The 20,977-nt window shown below is 45.2% G+C and overlaps 1 protein-coding gene across 2 annotated transcripts in view; it reads left to right on the top strand.

Moving 5' to 3' along the window:
• CSNK2A1 (casein kinase 2 alpha 1) overlaps positions 1 to 20,977 on the top strand; it is a 50,048-nt gene that overhangs the window by 7,572 nt on the left and 21,499 nt on the right. For both annotated transcript variants that reach the window (XR_010026461.1, XM_063147416.1), the window contains exons 2-3: positions 15,574 to 15,784; positions 17,632 to 17,743. Coding sequence is in view for 1 of the 2 variants with exons in the window: in XM_063147416.1 (XP_063003486.1) it covers positions 15,684 to 15,784; positions 17,632 to 17,743 (213 nt within the window). In the remaining variant the exon portion in view is untranslated. The remainder of the gene's footprint in view (positions 1 to 15,573; positions 15,785 to 17,631; positions 17,744 to 20,977) is intronic.

The raw sequence follows: 20,977 nt of genomic DNA, 5'->3' as shown, positions 1-20,977 counted from the left end.
TACACTTAATTAAATGTCCCCTCTTGGACAATTTTTAAGGTTGTCCTCCTTTTAAGTCTAGTCACCCAAGTTCTTAAGAATATGGTGAAAAGTTAAATTTGGATCCTGTGTTGTAGATTGGTGGTAATGGCAGTTCCTTGCTCTGAAGGAGCTGCACACTATGGGTCTGATGGTATCGTCTCCCTTGGCACTTAAGCAAGATAACAGTTCTTGGACATGGTAGCTACTGGGAGGGGGTGTGGAATTGGTCTGAGGGGTGCTTAACTTCATAGTCGACCTGCCTGAAAATCAAAACTTATCAGCATGAAATTATAATAGGCTCTAAGGTGCCATTGAAAGCCAAAGTGCTCTTGACATTTGGTGTCTTGTCAAGAAAGAACACACATATTTGTTGGTCGAAGCGAATATTTGTACACCAAAAGTATAGAAATTGGCAGCTGTCCCGGATGTTACTCTTAGTTGTTTTTTTAAAAAGCATGGGACCTTGCAATAATGGGAGGAAAAATAAACAGTATTCAGATAAGAGAGGGAAAATTGTTTGGCTAAAAATATTATATCAGGTGACCATTTATTGATCTTAGGAAGCATTCTAGGCATGAATATGGGTTTGTAAATATAGCCTGTAAGTGGGGGAAGTGGTTTTGTTGGTATTTGACTTCCTAAAATATGTTGGATATTCTGAATATCTACACTTGGAAGATTTTTTTAAAAAGGTGTTATAAAAATGTAATCAATCAATCAATAAATTAAATTGCAAATTTAAAAAGACCTTAATTTCTAGCCTTTCTGGACCTTTGAGCTTGGAGCGGGTAACAAAATAAAATGCTCAACTAGCATAAGTTTAAGGATGACTACTCCTCTCCTACTACTGCTCCCAGCTGTTAAAAACCAGTCCAAGCAAGTATGCTTTGCAAGTGCTTCCAGTACATGGTTGAGCTTGAACTCTGATATTCTAGGTATCTGAGACATTTGGTTGGCTCCTGTTTGAACAGCTGGGTGGCTGGAGGCTTCTTCCCCACCTCAGTTTTAAGTCAAGGCAATGCCCTTAAGATGGGAAATGTTCCACTTTGAAGAGAAGTTTGGTGTTCCTTGAATCTCACCCTGGCTTGGTATTTCCATCTCAAGCATGATTCGATAACCTCACTGCCCCCACCCTACACCCTTATGGCAAGAAGGAAGCCAGGCTCTGGTAATGGGGGATCCCAAAGCTGGAGCTACAAGCAAAAGCAAACAAATACATCTCTGCCTCCCCCTCTTCGGCTCCAAGCTGAAGATGAGAGGTGGAGCTGTGTGGGTGTTCCTCTGAATCAGAGGAGCGTTCTGAACCCCCAAGTACCCTTGGGGGCATGGTGGCAGAGCAATTCTGAGTTGAGGTGGGGTGCCTCTGAGCCCTACAGGCGCTTGGAGCATGTGGCGGGTGCGGAGGCCCGGCAAGAGCCTGCTCCACCTTGTTTCCTTTCCTCTCCTCTCTCTCTCTCTCTCTCTCTCAAGAGAGAGAGATGACCCCTCTCTCAAAATACTAGAACCCAATGGGGTCATCCCATGAAACTGATTGATGGGAGATCCAGGACAAATAAAAGGAAGTACTTCTTCACACAGCACATAGTTAAATTATGGAACTCACTACCACAAGAAGTAGTGATGGCCACCAATCTGGATGGCTTTAAAAGGGGGTTGGATAAATTCCTGGAGGCGAAGGCTATCAATGGCTACTAGCCCTGATGGTTGTGTGCTATCTGTAAACCACCCAGAGAGCCCTGGCTATGGGAGCAGTATATAAGCGCAATAAATAAATAAAAATCTCCAGTATGCGAGGCAGTAAGCCTGGGTGCACCAGTTGCTGGGGAACATGGGTGGGAGGGTGCTGTTGCACCATGTCTTGCTTGTTCATCCTTGGCCGATGGCTGGTTGGCCACTGTGCAAACAGAGTGCTGGACTACGTGGACCCTTAGTCTGATCCAGCATAGCACTTCACATGTTCTCATGTCCTTCTCCGCTGCCACTCCCAAGTTCAGAGAGGATCAGGTTTTCCCCTGCACCCATGCTGCATTTGACCATGAGAGCAAGGACAATTCTCTGCCCCCTTTGGGCGGTGTGTGCCTTGGTGATGAATTATCGGATGGCCCGGAAGGCCAGTCAAATTTTGTTGACTGACTGCTGGTCTCAAATATGTAAAGCTCTACTATACAGCTCAAGACCCAGGTGTGTGAAGGACCACTTGCTCCCGCAAGAATTTGCCCGTTTGAGATCATTTTCATTCTTGCTCTCCAATAGGAGGAGAAAAGTGGTTGGGAAAAGGACCTTCTTGGTGGCAACACCCAGATCTTGAAATGTTCTTTTTCAGGGCTGCCCACCAATTGGGCCATTTCCTGGTCAATGACTTGGGGGCCCTGTCTTTATGCTGGTGCCTCTCCTTTGCACCGGTTGCTCCTGGTATCTGCTGGAAACACAGACTTGGTTGCTGTATTTCCTTATAATATCACCTCTGCGCACATGTGAATGAATGTGCCTTTCTATGAAGCATCAAAGCAGCGGAAAGATTTACAAGCAGTGGGAAAGAAGGACAGTAGAGCCCCAGCTTGAGTTATAGGAACTCAATGCATCTATTGTGGCCTACAGGCAACCTATTAAGCCAGGTAAGGGGACTGTTCGACCCTTCACAAGTTGTTGGACTACAAATCCCATCATCCCTCACCACTGGCTACTCTGCTTGGAGCTCATGGGAGTTGCAGTTCAACAACATGTTATCTACCCCTGTATTAAGCAGTGATGCCTTAGATCATACTTTGGAGCCATGTTCTAGAGTAGCCTTGCTGGCTGGGAATGATGGGCATTGCAGTCTGACACATCTGGAGGGCACTAGGTTGGGGAAAGTGGTTCTAGATACAGTGTGCAGATGTTGATTTGGCTTTACAGTCTGATTCTATGTGTGTTTATATGAAAGTAAGCCTTACTGTTCAGCAGGTTGATTGTAACCAAGAGGCCTTCAAGAGGCAGCTGGACAACCATCTGTCGGGGATGCTTTAGGGTGGATTCCTGCATTGAGCAGGGGGTTGGACTTGATGGCCTTGTAGGCCCCTTCCAACTCTGCTATTCTATGATCCTATAGGGCTGGGCTTTTGGCTGAATTAGGTTTTGTTTTGGACGGTTGTAATGCTGATTCCTTCCTCTTCTGGGGGTTTAGAGAAAGCATTCCCCATTACTTGAAGCGAATGTGGATTCATTTTGCCAATGAGTATCAACTGGATCATCTCCTGCCTCTTGGATTTCGGGATGAAAGTGTGAATTGAATCATTAATATTAGGTAACCATTCCCACCTTTTTATGTTGTGGAAGGGTCAAGTTTTCTTATGTAGGAAAACTGCCTATAAAGACGGGGTCACAGAAGATAGTAGTGGTTATAACGTTTATTGCGCTATAAAAAGTGGCCCAGGTGGGAGAAGGAATGTGATATCTGTGCTTGAGATGGGAGATGAGTTTAATTTTTGCATCTCGAAATTTTAGCCTCCCACTTTGCCACTTGCCTATGGTGAGAAATATTTCCTTCCTGCTAGTGATTACTTAATATGCGTCCTCGCAGCGGCCTTGTAAAATAGGGCAGTGTTGTCCCCCATGTTGTAGATGCAGGGCTGAGGGGGGGCGGGTGGTGGTGGTTATTTATATGTTGACCTTTAATTATTAGTTACTTTTATATCCTGCTTTTCCTACAAGAAACCTCCCCATCTCCATTTTATCCTCACAACAACCCTGTGGGGGAGGTTAGGCTGAGTGACTGACCTAAAGTCATTTGATGAACTTTATGTTAGGGTGGGGACTAGAACTCGGGCCTTCCCAGTCCCAATCCAAAAACTTTAACCACTACACCACACTGCCTTTCAGCATGGCCTTTAACAAAACAGGTTAAAAACCAGTTAAAGACAAATGCAATAATGAAAATCTAAGGTTGCCTAGTGAATTTATGACAGAGGCAAGATTTGAGTTGGAGATTAATCTCGAATCTGCTAATCTCTTAAACTCTACATCACGCCAGCTTTAGATAAGGTCAGTGCTTTGCAACTAGATGCCTCCAGGGTGGGGTGGGGGCAAGTTGTAGGAGGTAGTTCCATAGTCTAAGATGCAGTTCTGTCTTTGAACTGCAAAGTTCCCTCCTGAAGAAACATATTGAGCCTTGGGGCACAGATAAGCTGAGCAGAATGGGCTGTTTTTAAAGCATGCCATTAGTTGATTAGCTCTTTTTAGTTTCCATAAAACAACCTTCCCTTAACTGGGTGCTCTCCAAATGTGTTGGTCAAGAACTCCCATCTTCTACCAGCCAGGCTGCCCATCTGGATGGGGAGATAGAGGTTGTAATCCACATCTGCAAGGCACCCTGTTGACGCAACCATACGCATATGCAACCATAGTATTTATTTTATTTATTACATTTTTATACCGCCCAATAGCTGAAGCTCTCTGGGCGGTTCACAAAAATTAAAACCATGAAAAGCATAATAAAACAACCAACAGTCTAAAAACACAAATGCAAAATACAATATAAAAAGCACAACCAGGATAAAACCACACAGCAGAAATTGATATAGATTAAAATATGGAATTAAAACAGCAACGTTTTAATAAGTTTAGTAGGCATGGTGCAGTCATTTATAGCTCTTGCCAGTGTGTCTCGGAGCTTGGCTTGGGAGCCATTCTTCGGGAATCAAGTCAAGACTTTGCATCTTTCCTGCTTGCAGAGAATTCCCCACCTAACTGAGCTGCATAAAGATTTCCCAAGCCAGCACAAAGGTCTCTAGATGCTGCTGAGGAAGGGAACCTACCGTATTTCTTCAATTCTAAGACGCCATTGATTATAAGACGCACACTAATTTCAGTACCACCAACAGAAAAAAAAGCTTTGATTCTAAGAAATAATAAATGCACCCGCGATTCTAAGACGCACTCCGTTTTTAGAGATGTTTATATGGGGGGAAAAGTGCATCTTAGAATCGAAGAAGTACGGTATATCAGAGATGCCTCCCAGGGATCTTCTTCTGTCTCATCCTTTCGCTTGGGAGCACAGGCTTTCTGGATTCCAGGATCACATGTTCCTATGGACTTTCCAGTTACTCCACCACTCTGCTCCAACTCCTCTTTAGTCTGGGGCATCCAGTTTTTTGGTGTGTGTTTTTACAGTCTCCCACGAAACGCTCTCTGATGTTATGCCAGCAGTCTGACTTTGCTTCTGAGCTGGCTTCTTTCCACTGGCAAGGTAAATATGTGGGAAGGTAAAGAAGAGAGGTCTCCCAAGTCACACATCTTCAGTAAGTCTACACAAGTGATGCTTAACTTTGGAAGGGATTGTCAGATGTATGGGAATTGTTGAACACCCGTTAAAGGATTGAAAAAAAAAATCTAGCGGCTTGGTTGTCTTGAATGACTAAAACTTCAGTGCTAGTGACTAGGAATTCTAAGTATTTCTTTAGCCCTGGTTTACCTCTAGGGATATTGGCTCCCTAGAGTAGTGTTACAGGAATTAGAATTAAAGACTCAAGGAAGAAATTGCTGCCTTGCTGGGAAGTACAGGGAGTTGTTTTGTTAACCGAATGTTCCTGCCCAATAGAGTAACAGTCAAGCCCCTGATGCCGGTTACAAAGGTTGGCACAGTATTTGTTAGGTTTTTTTCTGAGTCCTGTCATGTGTTTAATTTTTCCAAGAACAGTGTTTGAAAACAGGCTATTTTGAAAATTATTTCAGCTCCTTTGCTACTTTGTGTATGCGTACATCCCTCCCTTCCTCACCAGTCAATTTCAAGATAGGGACCTGGTTCACAGGATCAAAACAAGCCAAATCTGTCATTTGTGGCTTAAATAAGTGATGGTGGCTTGTTTTATTCTTAGCACATGCCAGGCGCCATTTTCCTAGTTACCCACCCAGGCATGGCTTGTTGTGTTGTCTGAACCTGTGGGCGTGACATGGATTGTTTGAGGGAGAAACAACCCTCAAATAACCATACAACAGGCCATGGGTCATTTGGACGACCCGACACGCTGCACCCAGGTAATTAGGGGCATGGTGCCTGGCACACACTGGAGGTTAAAACAAGTCACCAGGTGTTATTTAATCCATTGTTGTGTCTTTAATCATGTGAACTGGTGTTTCAACTCCAATTAAATTACCTGATTCTCATGGCTCACTGTGGGTTATTTAACCTGTGACAAGCCGTGGCCATTTTGCTTATTCACATAACCCTCAGTTTGTTGAAGGTTATGCCAGGGTTGTTTAACACTCACATAACTACTGATAGATGGGTTTAGATGACACTGCATCCCCATTTGGGGTTGAATGTTCAAAATGGTGCCCAGCATGTGTAGTGGGCAGAAACAGCTTCCAAACGCCCTGATCTTCAGTTTTAAATTAGGCTTAACTGTCTGTGTGTGTGTGTGTGTGTATATGTGTGTGTGTGTATGTGTATGTATGAGGGTGAGGTTTCCAAAAAAAAAATGCTTCTGGACACACTGGACCACACAGTTCTGTCATATTTTCCACAAAGCTAGGCTTTCATATTCTGTATTTGAGGGAGCTCAAAGAATCTGATACCTTTCATTAAAGCAGTTTTAAGATGTGAGCATTAATCCTTTCCGTTCTGCAGTGCTGTGGAGTCTTCCCCCATTCAATAGGATGTGAAGCCTTTTATTTATAGGGGAAATTTTGCTAGGCACATAGGAAGCTGCCTTATACTGAGTCTTGTCAACACTGACTGGCAGTGACCAGGTGTTCCAGGTAGGAATTTTTTCTTGCCCTACCTGGAGAAGCCAGGGATTGAACCGGGGACCTACTGCATGCAAAGAATGTGCTCTGTCACCCCGAGCTACGGCCCCTCCATCCTGACTCACATGATTGCAAAACAGGAAAACTAGAAAATGTAAATCAGTCACAAACCATGTTATTGTGGTTCTCAAAGGCTGCCCACAGTGATGGCCGAAACATCCAGAGAATGTAAGTTTCCTGTAATCTTTCACAGTCACTCTATTTGTGAGTCTGGCATTGGTTTCCTAGACCTATAGAAAAATGCTGTGCATGTGGTAAGTAATAATGGAGCTACTTCACATCTCGTGTGCCGTTTATTAAGGAACTTGCCAAAGCTCCTGGTGAGACCATCCAGCCTACTATGTGACGTCTGCAGAACATTGGATCAACTAGCCACAGAGTGGAGAAGGTCACATAGGCCAGAGGTGGGCAAAAAGTATATCTGCAGATGTTTGGGGATGGCAAGGGCTTCTGGGAGTTGAAGTCCAAGACATCTGGAGATCTCACTTCTGCCAACCCCCTGGCATTGGCGATGGAAAAGGATGCTGAAGTGTTGAGGGAAACGCGGAAAGTACGAAGGTAGTTGCGAAAATAGAAACATATTCCAAGTTCTCAGCATTATATCTTTAAGTGGTTTTGAAGCCTGCATGAAATGAAACATTAAACTTCTTTAGGCCCCAGTATTATACTTCTAGGTGCCTAAGAAATGAGGTTGGCACCTCCCTCTTCATTGAATCATAGGATAGTAGAGTTGGAAGGGGCCTCTAAGGCCATCGAGTCCAACCCCCTGTTCAATGCAGGAGTCTACCCTAAAGCATACCTGACAGGTGGTTGTCCAGCTGCCTCTTGAAGGCCTCTAGTGTGGGAGAGCCCACAACTTCCCTAGGTAACTGATTCCATTGTACCGCTCTAACAGTCAGGAAGTTTTTCCTAATGTCCAGCCGGAATCCTGGGCTTCCTGTAATTTGAGCCCATTGTTCCGTGTCCCGCACTCTGGGAGGATTGTCACATGAGGGATAGGGATTTTTGACATCAGCCTTTTTGATTGGCAGGCAGTAAGAGATTCCTAAATTATTTATGGCTGGCCCAATATCAGGAGCCTGGCCTTTGTCTTGTGCAAGGACTTTGTGCTACAAAGGAGACAGGTTGGGCAGCCACCATGCAAGGAGTTTGAGCAGCATCCAGGAAACCGTGTGGATCTGTGCTGTTTTGTTGCTCGCACTGTGTTCACCTGAATGGTTATTTCTTGAAAGACAAATCAGGTGGTTGGAAGGGTGAGCTCTGGAGTTGGGACCGATATAAGATGCCTTTTACTAATGTGCTGCTTTTTAATGTATTAGCTTTATATGTTTTAATCAATTATGTGTATTTTATGGTGTTTTGCATTTGTGTTGTATCCCGCCTCGATAATTATTATTATTGTGATGATGTTTGTGATTTTTCCCATCTTCTCTGTAGCTTGTGTGCTACATGAAGCTTGTGGGGTAGTTCAACAGATCAATCATGACATTAAAAGAACCTCTAGAGTGCATTTGAGCTAGCGGGATGGTAAGAGTGTCCTTCTGCTTTCTCCGCAATCCACTTTGACAGCCACAGGATATGAGGGAGGGAAGGAAAAAAGCAGAGTCTGGATGAGAGGCTTTAAAGGAGAGAGAAGAGGGTTGGATAAATTCCTGGAGGCAAAGGTTGTGTGCTTTCTCCAGTATTCGAGGCAGTAAGCCTGTGTGCACCAGTTGCTGGGGAACATGGGTGGGAGGGTGCTGTTGCATCATGTCCTGCTTGTTCATCCCTGGCTGATGGCTGGTTGGCCACTGTGAACAGAGTGCTGGACTAGATGGACCCTTGGTCTGATCCAGCATCAGGGCACTTCTCATGTTCTTAAGTGTGGCCACCACTGCAGTGGTGGCTGGGCAAGGCGAGCAATGGTGGCACATCCTATGAGGAAAGGCTTAGAGCAGCCTTTCTCAACCTGGGGCGCTCCAGATGTGTTGGACTACAACTCCCAGAATGCCCCAGCCAGTGGCTGGGGCATTCTGGGAGATGCAGTCCAACACATCTGGAGTGCCCCAGGTTGAGAACCACTGGCTTAGAGAGAACTGGTTCTTACATGCTGGGCAGGGAAAGGGAGGGGACATTGACCCCCTAGAGACGTGCAAGAGGAGAGAATTATTCACTATGAACCCTTGCGAGAGTCCTGGTTTTATTTTGAAGGATCCGGTTTTGTGCTGCACCTCCACAGTAAAATGTTGAGTCCGTTTTAAGTAAATGGGAGAGACATATTAAACATATTAAACATCTTTAAACATATTAAATTGAGGTGACGGTTTAGCTCTCCCTGGTTTAGCTAGAGAAACTGCATTGTGAGAAGTCTGTGGGTGGAAGCCTGCTTTTTAGGAAGTGCTGGGATGACATTGGTAGGGTTACTAATACTGAGGAGCAGAACAGCTTCATTGAAAATGTTTTGTGTTCTTTGTTTTTGTGGAGTTACTGAGTTGTCCGTTGTGAGAACATATTCTCCCACCCCAACTACACACCCCATTGTGTTCTCATGGGCGTAGATATGCAAGTGCAAACTGAGGCAGGGCACACTTCTGGGTTCTACAAAGAAATAGACAGGATGACGTTGGGCTGAAGAACGCTGTAGAATCTCCTCCATAGGATTTAAAGCTTTTTGCCAATTTCAGTCCTGTTGTGCTGAATTTGAGGCAACAGTGTGATGTGCCTGCAAAAAAAGCAAATGCTATTTTGGGCTGCATTAATAGAAGTATAGTTCCCAAATCGCGCAAAGTACTGATTGCCCTCTATTCCGCACTGGTTAGGCCACATCTTGAGTATTGTGTCTAGTTCTGGGAACCACACTTCAAGAAGGACGCAGACAAGCTGGAGCGTGTTCAGAGGAGAGCAACCAGGATGATCAGGGGTCTGGAAACAAAGCCCTGTGAGGAGAGACTGAAAGAACTGGGCAGGTTTAGGCTGGAGAAGAGAAGATGGAGGGGAGACATGAGAGCACTTTTCAAGTTGTCACCCAGAGGAGGGCCAGGATCTCTTTTCGATCCTCCAAGAGTGCAGGACACGGAATAACGGGCTCAAGTTACAGGAAGCCAGATTCCAGCTGGACATCAGGAAAAACTTCCTGACTGTTAGAGCAGTATGACAATGGAACCAGTTACCTAGGGAGGTTGCGGGCTCTCCCACACTAGAGGCCTTCAAGAGGCAGCTGGACAACCATCTGTCAGGGATGCTTTAAGGTAGGTGTCTGCGATGAGCAGGGAGATGGACTCAATGGCCTTATAGGCCCCTTCCATCTCTGCTATTCTATGTTTCTTTGTTTTAGATATGGAATAGGAAAGGGGTCTTCCTCCCATTTCTTCAGTTCTTTGATTCTGCACCCTTGTAAGCTAGGAACAGGAGGCAGAGCGATTGGCCACAACAAACAGAATTCAACCCCCTATTTCCAGATTGCAGGCAGTATCAAAAGGAGACAGTGAGTCACTGTGCCAGTTCTGACTTTACAGGACTGGCAGCAGTGCTGTCGGGAAGCCACTTGACGTTTGGAAATAGCTAAGCCCCCAAGCACAGTTAGCTTTCTCCTTTGACTCAAAGGAGAAGAGGTCATTGCTCTTTGCGGAGAATGTGAAGATGCAGCTTAGACATGCCATTAGAACCATGGGAGAGAAGGCTTTCTTTCTCAGCGGGAATTCTGTGCAGGTTCACAGTCCAGCTGGGTGATGATGGCGCTTCTAGCGAACCAGGAACCGGGAGACTAAGGAGAGCAAAGGATGATGTCACTTTAACTGATCATGCATCAGAACTAAAATAAACGTTATCTGAGGGTTAATGTTGAGGATTTGGAGTTAAACCACTTGCAGGTTTTAACCATCTTTCCCCTCTCTCAGAATCATTCTATATTTATAGGAGCTGAGCATTTCCTTTGGAGTTGATTTGCAACTGGTTTCATTGATTGGGGGAATGAGGAAATCCGAGATTATCGAAATTGCTTCTCAACTTCTGAGTGTTCAGCAGTTTGGAGAGAGGCTGTGGAGTCCAAAAGTGCTGATGGAGATGGAATAGATTGGCCAGGATCTAGAAATGATTCAGCTGCCATCTTAACTTTACAGAATCCTGTATAGATGAGACAGTGGATGCTTAAGAAAAGGTGTGCAGAACCGTTTGTTTCTCGGTCATGGAAAATTTAAATTAGGATGGTTGCCTTCAGTTCCCGAGATTAGATGCATTGTGCCTTTTTTGTGTTTGTGTAGCATAAGGGCTTTTATGGGCTCAAAACTTGAAATAGATTAGTCTTTCAAGCGTTGCCTTGAATGAATCTTGCTCACAGGAAGATCTGTTCCTCTGCTTTGTTTTGACCAATCAGTGCCAGCATTTAACTGGGCATGTTTAGCCTGGAGAAGAGAAGATTGAGGGGAGACATGAGAGCACTCTTCAAATACTTAAAAGGTTGTCACACAGAGGAGGGCCAGGATCTCTTCTCGATCCTCCCAGAGTGCAGGACACGGAATAACGGGCTCAAGTTAAAGGAAGCCAGATTCCGGCTGGACATCAGGAAAAACTTCATGACTGTTAGAGCAGTATGACAATGGAATCAGTTACCTAGGGAGGCTGTGGGCTCTCCCACACTAGAGGCCTTCAAGAGGCAGCTGGACAACCATCTGTCAGGGATGCTTTCGGGTGGATTCCTGCATTGTGCAGGGAGTTGGACTTTATGGCCTTTTAGACCCCTTCCAACTCTACTATTATATGATTCTGCAGGCAGAATGGATTGGTTTAAGTAAATCAGTTTTAAGTCAAGCTTCTCATTTCTACTTTCAAATACTTCATAGGCAAAAGATATATTAATTGCTCAGTGTCGTTAAAACAGGCTTTTGCTACTGAGCCTTGTTATAAGATTTTTTAATAATACTTAGTTTTTGTTCAGCAGATTTTTTTTTGCCTGCCTTCTACTTTCACAAATTGCCTCAAGACATAATCAAAAATGAGTAACAAAACTCCCACCTAGTCTTTACTGAGGGAAAGTGGTCTGTAAGTTGGGGGAGGAAGTGAGCAGGCCCCCTGTGCTGTAGCTGCCTTTTTTGCTCCAGAGTAGGAAAGGTCAGTGGGTGTGTGTGTGTGTGTGTGTGTGTGTGTGTGTGTGTGTGTGTGTGTGTGTTCCAGTGCCAGTTTGGCCCTGTGTGTCCAAGGCAAAGAGCAGATGCCAGCTCATCTCTGGACTTCTTACTACCCTTAAAGGTTTCGGAAGCAAGATGTATGTGAAGGAAATTCTAGCCAGGTAGGCCTGAAGCTGTGTTGGCTGTACCCCACCCCGATAATATCACACTGGGGTTGCTGCAGATGTGCACTGCATCCCCCGTACCCTGACGTTACCTGGTGCCAGATTTCGCTTTGCAGTTATAGGATTAAAGCTGCATTAGTTGCCATTTCTGCCCTATTGCTACTACAGTCCAAACCAGAAGGAGAAAAATGTAACCCTCTTCATAATAGTGCTTCACATACATTACCTTGCCAATCCTTAAAATAACCCAGTAAGGTAGGTCAATGTTGGCATCATTGCAGATGGGAGAGATTGTAAGGCTTGCCTAGGTCAGCTTGGTGAATTTATGGCAGGTGAGATTAGAAACATAGACTTCCCGATTTTTAGCTCGTGACAAAACTGTCCGCTCAATACAGCAGTCATGGAAGGCAGGGAGATGAACTACCCCGCCCCAGCTGCTATTTGCCTCAGGAAGGAAGCTGCTATTGCATTTTAAAAAAGCGGTGGGGTGGGGAAGCAAATTCTCATTTAACATATTGTGTAGTTTTGCTCTTGATCCCATTACTGATTGTAGTAAAGTCTGTGCACGTAAGGAGAGATCACCCTCAAATCTAAAGAGGCAACGGTTCAGTGAGATCACGTAAGGTCAAACCTCACCGAATTACAAGTTGTCTCCATATGCCTATTTTAGGGGTAAATGTGCATTTTTATCCCCGCATGGGGTAGGTTTGCATGCCTTTGCTACGAGATACAAAGGAAAGAATGCTCTGCAAACATCTCTATTTGTGTACCATCTGTCTGCATTCAGCCACATGACGTGGGAGAGATTCCACTGTAGGCCTCTTGGTTCCTTTCAGTAGTATGAATCACCGACTTTCTTTTCACAGAACAAGATCGTCCCCTTTGTAGATAGACAAAATAGATGGAGCTTTAGAATTCTTCGCTGGTATTTAATTTTCCAAGTGTTGATAGCAGCAAGCAAATCAAGGTGTCTTTCCTCCCGCTCGGTCTTGGGTGTACCTGGGCTTTGGCATGTCTACGGATTTGCCTAAAATCGTAATCCCATCTGATGGTTCTGATTAATTGATTCCCTGCTAGAAAGGCTGACCAAGGAAGTGTGCTGCTCCTTACAGTGCTACAGCTGGTCTTCGGTGTCCAACCTGAGATGCTTTTAAAAGACCAGGCTTCTCAAATATACATCAGCCTTCCTTAACTTGGTGCCCTGCAGATGTGTTGGACTGCAAGTACCATTATCTCACAGCCTGCATGGGGATGGTCCAAGCATGGGAGGGAGTTAATGGGCATGTCTACGGATAGGGTCCGTAGTTTGGGGGTGCTCTCGGATCCAGAACTGTCACTTGAGGCACAAGTGAACTCAGTGGCAAAGAGCACCTTTTATCAGTTTAGGCTGATGTACCAACTACGCCCTTCTCTGGACAGAGATAGCCTAGCTGGATTACTGCAATGCGTTATACGTGGGGCTGCCTTTGAAAACGGTCCGGAAGCTTCAACTGGTACAAAACAGGGCAGCACGTTTACTAACAGGGACTGGCCAACGAGACCACATTACACCAGTCCTTTTACAACTTCATTGGCTTCCAGTCCAGGTCCGGGCCCGATTCAAAGTGCTGGTATTAACGTTTAAAGCCCTAAACGGCTTGAGGCCAGGCTATCTGAAGGAACGCCTCCTCCCATATGTCCCTGCCCAGCCCTTAAGATCATCCTCAGGGGTCCTTCTCCACGAGCCCCTGCCAAAGGAAGTGAGGCAGGTGGCTAACAGGAGGAGGGCCTTTTCTGCTGTGGCGCCCCGGCTGTGGAATGAGCTCCCTAAGGAGGTTCGCTTGGCACCTACATTATATGCTTTTAGACCATTATGTCTAAAATATGACATAATGGTCTATGTGAAGACCTTTTTTATTCTCCCGGTATTTTAACAGTCTATAAATTAATTTTAACTTGATGTTTCAAATTTGTATTTTTGCATTGCTGCTGTTTTTATCTCGGTTGTGCTTTTATATTGTATTTTATATTATGGTTTTATACTGTTGTTTTATACTTTGAATTGTCTTAATTTCGTAAACCGCCCAGAGAGCTTCGGCTATTGGGCGGTATAGAAATGCAATAAATAAATAATGTCTAGACCTGCCAATATCCCGGGGATCGCCCCTGTGCATCCACATGACGTGCAGGGGATCCCGGGAGCAAGGAGGGATGATCCCTCCCTTTCCCCGGGATATTGGCATACCGAGACCGCGGGACGTGTGGCCGGGCATCCCATTTTTGTCCCGCCTCCTCACGAGTAACCGTGAGGAGCAGGGAACCAGGTATGGGGCACAGAGCTCTTCAGGAGCTCCGTGCCCTTTGGGAGTGGGAGATTTTTTTAAAAAATAAAAAACTCACCCTTTTCATAGGAGCGCTCCTGTGCTCATTTCCGATAAAACAAAAACAAAATGGCGGCCGTGGCATCCTCTTCCTCCCGGGGCGTCGTGCGCCGTGTGTAGACTGAGGGGGAGGATCTCACAATCATATCGCAAGATCATCCCCCTCCAAATTAAGTTAATTTGGTAGCCAAATAAATTTATTTAGGAATTTATATGCTTCCTTTCAAAACCGAGTCTTCATAACGTAGTTTACAATGTCTAAAAACATTTAATTTAAAATAGCATTAACATAAGAGCCATGCTTTATCAGACCAAGAGTCCATCTCGTCCAGCATCCTGTTCACCCAATGCCCAACCAGTTTATTTTATTTATTTATGTATTGCATTTTTATACCGCCCAATAGCCGAAGCTCTCTGGGCGGTTCACAAAAATTAAAACCGTTAAGAACATAATAAAACATCCAACAATCTAAAAACCCAAACACAACCCACAAGTAGGACATGCGTGCAACAACACCGTCCCGCCCGTGCTCTGGTGTACATAAGCATACTGGTAGCCATTGATGTCCTCCTCCACCAGGAATTTCTGTAACCTGCTTTTAAAGCCTTCCAAATTGGTGGCCATCACTACATCTTCTGGTAGCAAATTCCGTAGTTTTAACTGTGCACTGTGCGAAGCAGGACTTCCTTTTCTCTGTCCTGAAACCACTTCTAGTCAGACCGATAAAACCACATTACAATTTTAAACAAAGAAAGTCCAGCTCATCATTTCAGTAAACAGGAGATTAAAATGAAAGTGTCTTTAAAGCCTGCTAAAAAGAGAAGTTGGCATTAGGAGATGGACGCAAGGTGATTTGCTCTAGTCACGGGCACTCTGGGTGCTGTAATGGCTCTGGCATTGATCTGACACTGAAAAAGACATTGCTCAAACTGGCGGATAAGGAAGTTGCTATTATCAGAAGGGTATTTGGACCGAACTCACACCTGGGCAAAGTGCTCTACAGCTATGAAATGTCCTCCTTTTCCTCCCCCCCTGCTGGTCTTATCTATTTCAGTAGGAAGAGCTGAGCTGGGCAGTCTAGATTAAGTGGCTTAACACGCTGACTCTTTTCTTTCTTTCTTCCTTTCTTTTTGTTTTAACAGTTGGGAAATTCAGAGTTCTGCACGAAGCCGACTCCTTTGGTTTGCACTGAGATTGGAAACGGCAAAAACGACAAATCCTTCACCTAGCTCGGCCTGCCAATTTGTCCGATATGTCGGGACCTGTGCCAAGCAGGGCCAGAGTTTACACAGACGTAAATACGCACAGACCACGAGAATACTGGGATTATGAGTCACATGTTGTTGAATGGGGGTAAGTGTCCAGCCTGGTTTACTGGCCATGTGCAGCCTATAATAGTTTGGGGGAAGGGGTGGGTGGGGCTCAGAGTGCCTACGACAATCGCAGAATGCAGTGATCCAGTGCACGCTGACGCTATTCATCGCACACTCTGCTGTGGAGGGCCTGGGGACTCTTTTTCAAAACATTTTATTTATTGCATTTTTATACCGCCCAATAGCCTTGTGAACTCTCTGGGCGGTTCACAAAAATTAAAACCATAATAAAACAACCAACAGGTTAAAAGCACAAATTCAAAATGCAGTATAAAAAGCACAACCAGGATAAAAACCATGCAGCAAAATTGATATAAGATTAAAATACAGAGTTAAAACAGTAAGATTTAAATTTAAGTTAAAATTAAATGTTAAAATACTGAGAAAATAAAAAGGTCTTCAGCTGGCGACGAAAGCAGTACAGTGTAGGCGCCAGGCGGACCTCTCTGGGGGGCTCATTCTAGAGCCGGGGTGCCACAGTGGAGAAAGCCCTCCTCCTAGTAGCCACCTGCCTCACTTCCTTTGGCAGGGGCTCACGGAGAAGGGCCCCTGTAGATGATCTTAAGGTCCGGGCAGGTACATATGGGAGGAGGCGTTCCTTCAAATAACCTGGCCCCAAACCGTTTAGGGCTTTAAATGTCAATACCAGCACTTTGAATCAGGCCCGGACCTGGATTGGCAGCCAATGAAGCTGTAAAAGGACTGGCGTGATGTGGTCTCATCGGCCAGTCCCTGTTAGTAACTGTGCTGCCCTGTTTTGTACCAGCTGAAATTTCCAGACCATTTTCAAAGGCAGCCCCACGTATAACGCATTGCAGTAATCCAAATGAGAGGAGATCAGAGCATGGATCACTGTAGCTAGGCTATGTCTGTCCAGATAAGGGCGTAGTTGGTATATCAACCTAAGCTGATAAAACATTCAGCAAGTCCCTAGGGCAGGAACCTTAGAAAACAGTTTGGGGAAGGACCCATAGCTCAGTGGTAAAACTCCTATTTTTCATGCAGTTGGCCTCGGTTTCGTTTCCTGGCGTCTCCATTAAAAGGATCTCTGTAGCAGTGCTAGAAAAGCTCTTGGCTTGAGATCTTGCAGAGCTACTGTCCATCAGAATAGCCAGCCCTGCTCTAGACTAGCCAGCGCTGTGACTCGGCTCCCAACTTGCCTTGTTGTTATTGGAACCTTTTATTAACTGGTTACTATCAGTGTACTTGGGACTGTATAGAATTGCATAAGCAGGGGAAAAAGTACAGATCCCAGCTCTGAGAAGCTTCCAATTTCTTATTTCAGCAGTTGGGGAGATGGCATAGGGAGTGCAGTGGTATTAAGGGATGAAAGGTCAAATAAGCAATCCTGTGCATGTTTAGGACTGGGGGGGAATCTTACAACTCCCATGGCTGACTGGGGAACACTGGGAGTTATAGGACTTTTTTCTGCCTAAACATCCATAGGATTGCGCCCTTAAATTGCCCTTTAAAATCCTGTGTGGCTGGAGAAACGGCTCCTTCACTGTAAGCCACCTTGTGTCCTCCAGATGTTTTGTACTGCAACCCCATAATCCCTTACCATTGGCCATGATGGCTAGGTTGGTGGGAGTTATAGATCAAAACATCTGGAGGGCACCAGGTTGCTTACCTCTGGTGTAAACGATACCAAACCTGTTCTTGAAGGAGAGGGACTTGAGTTCTTCAGGCGACATTCTTACGTACCTTTGCAGGAAACCCGTCGGCTGGTTGTGGGATAACTGTTCGGCCCCCAGAGACTGCTTTTCGAATGGTGCTGTCAGTTCTTTCCCACCGCCTAAATGCCTTGGATTGGCTTTGTTTTTACAGCAATCAAGACGACTACCAACTAGTCCGGAAATTGGGCCGGGGCAAATATAGTGAAGTCTTTGAAGCCATCAACATTACAAATAATGAAAAAGTAGTTGTGAAGATCCTGAAGGTAAGTGTCTAGTGCCCCTGGTGGCTAGCGCACAACGAGGGATTCTGGCATCACATGTCCAAGTCACTTCCGCCCCCTTCAGACTTGGCATTGTGCATGGAGAAGGGCAAGGATGAGATTGCTGGCCATGCCCCCTCCATCGCATGCTTGCTGCCCACCCCCACAGCCTTCCACCTGGGCTATTGCTACTCGTGTGCTACTCACCTGATTGCACATGGTTCTTTTTTTTTTTTTTTTTAACATTTTTATACCGCCCAATAGCCGAAGCTCTCTGGGCGGTTCACAAAAAACCATAATAAAACAACCAACAGGTTAAAAGCACAAATACAAAATACAATATAAAAAGCACAACCAGGATAAAACCACGCAGCACAATTGATATAAGGTTAAAATACAGAGTTAAAACAGTATAATTTAAATTTGAGTTAAAATTAAGTGTTAAAATACTGAGTGAATAAAAAGGTCTTCAGCTGGCGACGAAAGGAGTACAGTGTAGGAGCCAGGCGGACCTCTCTGGGGAGCTCATTCCACAACCGGGGTGCCACAGCGGAGAAAGCCCTCCTCCTCCTAGTAGGCACCTGCGTCACTTCCTTTGGCAGGGGCTCACGGAGAAGGGCCCCTGTAGATGATCTTAAGGTCCAGGCAGGTACATATGGGAGGAGGCGTTCCTTCAGATAGCCTGGCCCCAAACCGTTTAGGGCTTTGAATGTCAATACCAGCACTTTGAATCGGGCCCGGACCTGGACTGGCAGCCAATGAAGTTGTAAAAGGACTGGCGTAATGTGACCTCGCCAGCCAGTTCTTAATGGTGCAGAGAACCTATACAGGTAGAGAAGATGCCTTGCAGCAGAAGTTAGCTCTCCCACATGTAGGGAGAGGCAACAGGATTCTAAGAACACAAGGAGTGCCATGCTGGATCAAACCAAGGTCTGTCTAGTTTAGTATACTGTTCACACTGTGGCCAACCACTTCTCGACCTAGAACCCACAAGCAGGACACAAGTGCAACATCACCCCCTGGCCCATGTTCCCCAGCATGTGTACGTAGTCCTACTGCCTCTGATACTGGAGGAACCTTGAGGTTTTCGTTCCAGTTTGGGGCTCAATGACAGCAAGCGAGTAAGGAGAAGCGGACACCATTTGACACACCGTTCGCCTGTGTGTGCTGAGAATGAGACAAAAAGTGGTGGGCTGAAACCTCAAAGAAATAAGTTAAACTGTGGTGTAAGAACTGCGGGAGCAGTGGCGTGATGGAATAAGGGAGAGCATGGACTCTCCTTTGAGATCTTCCAAGTATAGATAGACCAAGCATGGCATAAAGTCTGAAGGCGTTATTTTGTTTATTTATTTGTAACATTTGTATACTGCTGATTATATTAGAATCTCTCAGTGGTTCACAACACTTCCAGTACCACTATTCATTGGTGGGAGGGGGGTTGTGCCAGAGTATAGGCAGCCTTGATGGGGGCAGCGCTATTATTATTACTATTATTATAATTATATTTATATCCCGCCTTTTGACCAATACTGGGCCTCAAAGCGGCCTTACAAAGTTTAAAACATACATTGTAAAACATAGGAAAAGAAATGTTAAAAAAATGTTTTAAAATACACAACAAAATTATAAGTAATTAACATAGATGGAGGACCAGATTATTTTCTAAAGGCCTGCTGGAACAAAAAGGTTTTAGCCTGCTTCTGAAAGCCTATCAAGGAGGGAGCCAGCCTAGCTTCCCTGGGAAGAGAGTTCCAGAGCACCGGAGCAGCCACCGAGAAGGCCCTCTCCCATGTTCCCACCAAGCGCGCCTGTGAAGATGGTGGGACTGAAAGAAGGGCTCCTCCAGAAGATCTCAAAGCACGGGCAGGCTCACAAGGGAGAATACGGTCTTTCAAATAACCTGAACCTCAGCTGTATAAGGCTTTAGAGGTCATAACCAGTTGCATATTATATTAGTTGCATACTTCAGAAGTGAAGGACTACACCATGACTATCTAAAGGAGGAAGTGGGGAGCTATAAGACTATTAAATGGCCAGGGTCTAAAATTACCTAGCTGCACCACTGGAACTTCTGGCTGATTTGTTCAAGCACATCTCAACATATGAAGTATGCAATATGGATTGCTGAAGCTTTGCATGGATTTGATTTGCAATGAAGATTTCCTGAAACTAGTTAAGTGACCACCTACCTGCTAGCCCTGATAGTTCTTTTTCTAGGACACATGTTGAAGGTTTGTGAGCCTGTGATGTATCAGGCGTGCCTGTGATGGTGGCGGGACTGAAAGAAGGGCTTCTCCAGAAGATCTCAGAGCACGGGCAGGCTCATAAGGGAGAAGACGTTCTTTCAAATAACCTGGACCCGAGCCATAGAGGGCTTTATAGGTCATAACCAGCACTTTGAATTGTGCCCGGAAACAGACTGGAAGCCAGTGGAGCTGTTTTAACGGGGGTTGTCTGCTCCCTGTAACCAGCCCCGGTCAACAATTATGTTGAAAAGTTGCCTAGCGTTTCCTTTTTTCTTTTCTTTTTAGGCTTGGGTTTTTCTCCAGGCTGAGGCAGATGGTGAAACAGGTGTCCTGGCTTAATTTCCCCCAGACATGACAGCAAGAAGCTTGACATGCACCCCTTGGCTGGCTGAACCTCTGCATCAGCCTTCCTTAGCCTGGAGGGTCCCCCCCCCCAGATGTGCTTGACTCCAACTCATTCCCATCCAGGAATAATCACTCCTACTGGAAAGGGTAGAGAAGTGTTAGAAATAGGCAGGCAAAACAACCTGGTGATGAACCAAGTTTTTATGAAGAGGCTATTTGGGCTCCCAGTTTTTTTAAAAAAAGAGCTTGCGTTTCATACGTCTCACAAATTGTTAATTATAGGGTGACCCTATGAAAAGGAGGACGGGGCTCCTGTATCGTTAACAGTTGTATTGAAAAGGGAATTTCAGCAGGTGTCATTTGTATGCATGCAGCACCTGGTGAAATTCCCTCTTCATCACAACAGTTAAAGCTGCAGGTGCCCTGCCCTCTTTTAAATCTGGTCACTCTAGTATAGCTCCTGCAGCTTTAACTGTTGTGATGAAGAGGGAATTTCACCAGGTGCTGCATGCATACAAGACACCTGCTGAAATTCCCTTTTCAATGCAACTGTTAAAGATAAAGGAGCCCTGTTCTCCTTTCCATAGGGTCACCCTAGAGTTGCTGCTGTATAGATCTGAGCGAAATAAAGAACACAGGCAGACAT

Source organism: Elgaria multicarinata, chromosome 1 (genome assembly GCF_023053635.1).
Source record: "Elgaria multicarinata webbii isolate HBS135686 ecotype San Diego chromosome 1, rElgMul1.1.pri, whole genome shotgun sequence".
Lineage (NCBI taxonomy): Eukaryota > Metazoa > Chordata > Lepidosauria > Squamata > Anguidae > Elgaria > Elgaria multicarinata.
Note: the sequence above shows the minus strand (reverse complement) of the source record. Positions and strands in the feature narration are given on the sequence as shown.